At 46.7% G+C, this 6,838-nt stretch overlaps 1 protein-coding gene across 1 annotated transcript in view; it reads right to left on the reverse strand.

Annotated features, from left to right (window-relative positions):
* The window catches only part of LOC103602774 (protein yippee-like 2), a 37,050-nt gene extending 31,828 nt beyond the window's left edge, over positions 1-5,222 (reverse strand). Inside the window, exon 1 of the mRNA XM_008587206.1 lies at positions 4,965-5,222. Coding sequence (XP_008585428.1) covers positions 4,965-5,081 — 117 coding nt within the window. The 5' untranslated portion in view covers positions 5,082-5,222. The remainder of the gene's footprint in view (positions 1-4,964) is intronic.
* Between the last annotated feature and the right edge of the window lie 1,616 nt (positions 5,223-6,838).

Consider the following 6,838-nt stretch of genomic DNA (forward strand, 5'->3'; position numbering starts at 1 on the left):
AGAGGAACTTGGACTAGATGATCTGCAATTTTGGGAATTCCGTATTTGTCACCAGAATATTTTCTGCCCTAAAGATCTGATATAACATAACTTAAAGGGTGAACAAATGATTTGTTCCTTCCACTTGCCCTGGACACCCACTCTACGGCCTACTACATCACCTTTCCCTCCAAGGACCCAGAGCATTAGAGCAACCTGTGTCTTGTAAAGAAGTCATAAGTCCCCAAAGTGAGTTTGTGATAGATTAATCCAATTCACCATTCCTAAAAGGTCTACTCCAAAATGCCATCAAGGGGGTGGCAAGAGGGAGGCAAGGCAAGGACCACAGACAGAAAACTTTCATACAAAAGCTTTGTGACTGGGCCGGCCCAGTGGCGCACTGCTACAGTGCGCCGCTTGGGAGTGTGGCGGCGCTCCCGCCGAGGGTTCGGATCCCACATACAGACCGGTTCCCGCTCACTGGCTGAGCGAGGTGCGGGTGTGACACCAAGGGTTGCGATCCCGTTGCCGGTCCCGGTCCGGTACGGGCGCGACACTGAGGGTTGCAATCCATTGCCGGACACGAAAAAAGACAAAAAGGAAAGAAAAAAAAAGCTTTGTGAAGAACCAGGTTTCCATAATAGATGGTGTCCATTGAAATGAGTGTTTAGATTATTCTCGTTCAGGGCAACTAACTATTCCAACTGAGTCTATTATTATTTTATAACCAAATTATATTTTTTATACTGGGGCTTGCACCATTGAAAAAGAAACAACAGTGTGAGCAATTCCTTGTGCCAACTCAAAATACCTCTGCATGCAAACACTCCAGCATTTAGATCGCAACACCCCCTAAGAAAGAAATTGTAGGACGCCTCAGCACATTCCCTCGATACTTCTGTCATCAGTTCAAAGAGTTTTTCCCCCTACCCGCCCTACCATCCTACAGAGCAAATGCTGTGTTACCTTTCTACAGACACACTTAGCTTTCTATCACCCTTTCCTCATATCCACCTCCTGTGCTCCAGGCTCTAAAAGGAAACAATCTTGGCTAAACTAAATCTGCTTGGTGTCAGGCAGGAATAATACTCTCCAACCCACCGCCCTTGCCTTTTTTTTTTTTGACAGTAAGGCCAAGAGAAGCAAATGAACTATGTTTGCATAGAGGTTTGTAATTTGCAAACCACCTACACATCCATGATCTCATCTCAGCCTCATAACAACCCTATGAGGTAAACCTGCCCTTCCCCACAATAAGGTATGCCCTACTCCCATAGGACTGTACAGGGATGGCACGTAGTAACATACACTGTGTGCTGGCTGCTCACCATCTGCTGTCGTCTGAATGTTTGCGTCACACCCCCACCCCCTCAAATTCATATGTTGAAACCCTCACCCCCAAGATGATAATATTAGGAGGTGGGGCCTTTGGGAGGTGATTAGGTCTTAAGGAGAGAGCCCTCATGAATGGGATTAGTGTCCTCATAAAAGAGGCCAAAGAGAGATCATCCCACGTCCTCTCCACCATGTGAGATTTCAGTAAGGAGCTGTCTAGGAACAAGAAAGTGGACCCTCAGCAGACACAGAAATCTATCGGCATCTTGATCTTAGATTTCCCAGTCTCCAGAACCATGAGAAATAAAATTTCTGTTGTTTATAAGCTACCCAGTTTATGCAGTATTTTGTTATAGTAGCTCTAATGACTAAGAACAGAGCAAATGTTATTTTACCCATTTTATAAGTGAGAAACTGAGGATCAGAAGTTAGCTGATTACAGGGAGCTAGGCCTCTAGGAATCTAGGTCAAGCTGAGAAGGTGGAAAGCCTAGTGCAGGATTCTTTCCACCAACCTATTAATACAGACCCTAAATGTTTGTTTTGTTGTTTTTTGAGGGCAGCTGACCAATGTGTGGATATATATGCAGTCACGCTTGACCTTGGTGTTATAACATAGTGCTCTAACCAGCTGAGCTAACTGGCCAGTCCACTAAATGTTTAAAACTTTACAACTATACATTTCCAGAGAGGTTGAGCCATGCTGATAGGAAGGGAGCCTGACATCCAGTACTGCTCCCAGTTCTCTGCTGACCACACACTCAGAGCTTTACTTCTCTGGACCTGTGTCCCCTTCTCCATAATGAAGGCAGACTCACTTATTTATTTTTTGCCAAACAAATGTCAAGCTTTCAGATGAAAGGCTCTATTACAAGTACAAAGTATCACTTAATTACATTGCTGCTCCATTTCCAGTTATCTGCTTCCCAGCTCCTAACTCCCACTGGACAGATTCTGAAACCGCATAGGAGATTAAGTCAAGAGGGAGAACAGGAGAGACATTCTCTCCTTGAACTTTCTTAAATGGAAGAGAGGAAAAAAAGGAAAAGAAAGGCCCATTTTCTAAAGAGGGGACTGGGGCAATGATCTTTCTGTTAAGTGGTCCTGCATAAGAATCTATAGATTATTTAACGCTGGGGGTGGCTGTGCAGTGAAATAAAGGAATCATTGTGCAATGCCAGCCACAGTTCCCTCACGCTTTCCCCACAGCCAGGCATTTCACCCAACTCTAAATCATCAAGCTCTAATGCACCCCATCTGTGCACCGGCTGTAGCCAATGAAACCAAAACTGTGCTGACTTTGGCCTGGACTTGTGAATGAGACTTTCTGCCCCAAAAGGCGCAAGGAAAAGGACATGAGGCCAGCGAAGTCTTGTTTGCTCATTACCTTCTTCTCCCAAGGCTCAAGCTCCATCCATCCATTTGTTTGATCACATATTGAGCTCTTGCCATGAGTCAGGTCTGATCCAGAGACAGAAAACTGACAGGACACAGCCCAAGGATGTGTAAGAGCTCCCGAGGGAGGAAGGAGGGACTTCTTGGCAGAGACACAGAGGTCTGAAATACCTCTAACCTGCACATTCAGGGAATGTTGCTTAGTTCTGAGTGGCTGAAACAAAGTAAGGAACTGGCAGGAGATCTAACTCAAAGCTCAGCTTTGCCAGATCAAAGGTCCTGTATACCAGACCAGAGACATAAACTTTAAAGGCCATTACCATTGCCACACATTTAACTTCCGTCCACCTTACGAGGCCTGGCTCAAATAAGCACCTCTTTCAGAAATTCTTCCTGATCACCCACTCAAAGTAGTCACTCTCTCTTCTCCAAACCTGATTTGAGATATTGGACAACTTTTATGAGTCTCAACTTCTCCAACCATACAAAATATGACTAGCATCACCTACCTCAAAGATTTCTTATGAGGGTTAAGTGAGATAACACAAAGTGTCCAGTAGCAGTTTTTAGTACATAGGTGGTGTTAACATACTTTATTGGTTCCTCAGTGCACTTCTTCCTTCTATTAAAATGATCCTTGCCTTCCCCACTAGACACAGGCACTTTCTCTGGAGATTTCCATAAAAAGGACTCACATTTCCCCTCCAAGCTGGCAAGCCCGCTTCCAATGTCCAGGGGACTGACTCTTCTCTTCTCTCACTGGCACAACCATCCTGTACCCAAACTTCTAGACTCAAGAGGTTCCCCCCAAAGTCAAAGGGAATCTGAGACAAGATGGATTAGCTGATAGAGAAGGAAGCTAAAGGCTGGATGAAAAACAGCATAAAGGAGAGTGATTAGCAGAACTGTAGAGAAGGGAAAGTGGGGCAGAGTGAAAGTCTGGCCAGAGGACAGGACTGAGGTCTCAAAGCTTCAAGCTCTGTGGTAACCGTAGACCCTGGAATAGGCCTAGAATGAGAGGTTCAGTCCTCAGGCCTGACTTGAGAATCCCCACTACCACAGACGTGGTGGTTTGGTCAGGCTTCTTTCTCTCCTATGTCACATCAGCCAGCTGGACAGGACTGTTCTGTAACTATTGACTGGATCCTTCATCCCTCTGGCCGGGCCTACCAAACAAGAGACAAAGAAAGCAATGCCACCTTTTCCAGCAGTTCGTGTAAATAAATCAGGAATAGATTTAAAAAAAAAAAAAAAAAGCGGGGAATGGGGTAGCTGGCCAGTTAGCTCAGTTGATTAGAGAGCAATGTTATAACACCAAGGTCAAGGGTTCAGATCCCCATATAGACCAGCCACATAAATAAACAGTCTGTATCTGCATAAAAATTTGTTTGTTTTACTTTAACGGCATGAAGTCCAGGTTCTCAGAAAAGATGCTTTTTAAGGAAAAAGTACCTCATGGTCTCTTTCTCTTTGTCATGCAGCCTAGTAAAACCTGTTTCTCCTCCTCTGGGATTCTAGGGCCAGGAAGAAGGTAGCTCTCCTGAGAACACTGCCTGAAGGATCCAGTTCCTGGACTGCACGACCAGGATGTTGGGCATATTTATTAATAACCCCAGCCCCAACTTATGAAAGCAGTTGCCAGGTCTCCTCAGGAAAAATAAGGTTCCATTCTTTCTTCTAATTATGACCAAATGTCACTCCACATTACCTCATGTGCAAGCCCTCAAGGTCCCCACAGGCCAGTGGGTCAGCTCTGAAACAGGCCAGTTTTGGTCCTCCACAAAGGCCACCCATTTTAATAAAGCCACAGTCTCACAACTTTCCCAGGGGCTGGCTGGGGGCTCGCATCTCAGTTAATGAACCCCTCTACAAGACCCCTCCCCCAACACACCCCTTTCTTAGAATTCACTCTCCAAGCAGGCAGCGCTCTTCACAGCTCTTCACTGCCAACCTAAACTGAGCAAGCCAAGCATCAGGCTCTAATCACCCCTGAGCCCCTCCCTTCTTTGGCCTGCAAGCTGCCAGCTCCCAAAGCCTCCAAGAGGGATGACATCTAATTTCCAAAATAACAAATTAAACTACTACCCTGTCCCTCCGACTTGGAGTTGTCAGTCGAGTGATGTAGTCATGTAGTGTACAAAAGATGGAGTACAAATGTCCCAGTCTATTGGGGAGAGCTTGTAAACCTCTGCAACTTTAGAAACAGTTGGTGCCCTCCCCCTGGGTAGGCAAGGAAGACCTGCAGGAAACATGTACCTTAGAAATTAGTTCATCATGATTTGCCAAGTGAGCTCTGCAGTGAATGCAGCTGTAGGTCCGGTGGCAGGAAGGCAGATATGCCTGGAAAGTCTTCGATCTTGTCATCTTCACCATTGGTGCCGCTGAGTGTGGGGCGAACTCCGGGGCAGCCCACGAGGCACTCCCACAGGATGGGTCGCACGGGAAACACCGGAAGACACAGGTAAAGGCCGTGGTTTGGCAGGGGGTGGGTGTGGGGCAGGCTCCACACACTGGTGATGTCTTCAGAGGAAGAACCCTCAAGCAGAGGTCTAGGGCTGGTTCTCAGCAGCCTGCAGCACCAAGATAAGGTGAATATCATTAGCTGATGGAGCAGGGCTTCCTACAAAGCAAGTACAGTCCAACTGCCACCCAGAGAGAGGGCAACACTTACAGGCTAAAATGACCCCCTTCTGTTTCTTGTACTATGCCCAAAATGCTTGATGAATGACAAAAAAGCCATTGGACACTCAAGTCTTGCTGCTTTTCTAGAGTTGGAGGTTCAGTATCAACTCAGCACTTCCAGGAGTTACCCAGGTATCCTCCACAGACACCCAGCAAACTGGCATCATCATTCCCAAGCAGGCATAGAAAAGGCCAGGCTTGAAGATGTGCAACCTACAGCCCCAGGGAGAGGACCCTTAAGGGATGCCCTTCTCCTGAGCCAACAAAGGTGAATGGCTGAAGGAGAAGGAGAACATCAGCCTCTAGAAATTCATTACATCCAACAGTCACATATGGAATTCTCATCCATTTCCAGATGCCGGGAGTCCAGCTCTTGAAGCCACCACCTGCAAAGGCAGCACACCCCACAACAGCCTCTGCCTAGGGACTGAGCATGGGATAGCAAGGATTAACTTCCCAATCTGCAGGATCCCTGATGGTGCCGGCTCTTTTGGGAGATGTGATTCCCTTTGTAATACCTTGCCCAGTAGCTGATGCTCAGTACATTTTCTTTTTTTTAAAGAAAAAACAAGGAAATGAAGTCAATGGCATAATCAGACTTGCATCTAAAATTCATGATGATGGTAAATTCCACCAGGATTTCTCCCTAACCCTCGGGTTTCCCATTACTCATCCCACAGCACCAAACATCTCTCCTACCATAGCCTCAGCTCTTTTATCTTATTGGGATCCAAGGACACTGAGAAAGTGAGGTGGCTCCCAGGGTCACCAAGTGAGCGGGTAAGTCTAAGTTAAGGTGGGAGGGCAGAGCCACAGGTCTAAGACTCGCTCTGCTCCTCTATGGCTCACCTACCTGAGGCCTTGGCACCTCTCTGTTCCCTGGGCTTCATTCATGGGGGTGGTGTTCCCACTTGCCTACCTCCCAGGAGGGCCGTGAGTGTTAATTAATGCCTGCATCATGCTTTGAAGATAAAATTCTTTATAGAGATGGGGAGGAAGACAAACAAAATCAGATCTTCCATGCTGGATTATGTCTGGGATCCATCTGGATATTTAGAGAAAGCCCGCAAATCATAGTCCTCCTTTTCCTCTAAACCTCACTAGAACCAAATCTTCCAAAGGTAGGCTGCTCTCTCCCCAGCATCCTTGCCAGCACAGCAGTCACTGAGGCCACCACACACCTAGGATTCTGTATATCTTCCCAAGTGGCCAACACCGCTGCCTAGCACTAGGCTGAAGGACAACAGTGGCCACTACCCCACATCCTGCAGTGACAGCATATCCCTTCTGCAGCCCTGAGCCAAGTAGGCTCCACATGCAAGGTGACCAATGATATGTGAGATGTCCAACTGGTGGGATTCAGACCTACAGGGGCCCAGGCATAATGTCTTCCCTGCTCAGTCTCCCACCTACCACTATTTTTTTTTTTCTTTTTTTAAAAGATGACC

The sequence above is a fragment of the Galeopterus variegatus genome, unplaced genomic scaffold (genome assembly GCF_000696425.1).
Source record: "Galeopterus variegatus unplaced genomic scaffold, G_variegatus-3.0.2 Scaffold4288, whole genome shotgun sequence".
Lineage (NCBI taxonomy): Eukaryota > Metazoa > Chordata > Mammalia > Dermoptera > Cynocephalidae > Galeopterus > Galeopterus variegatus.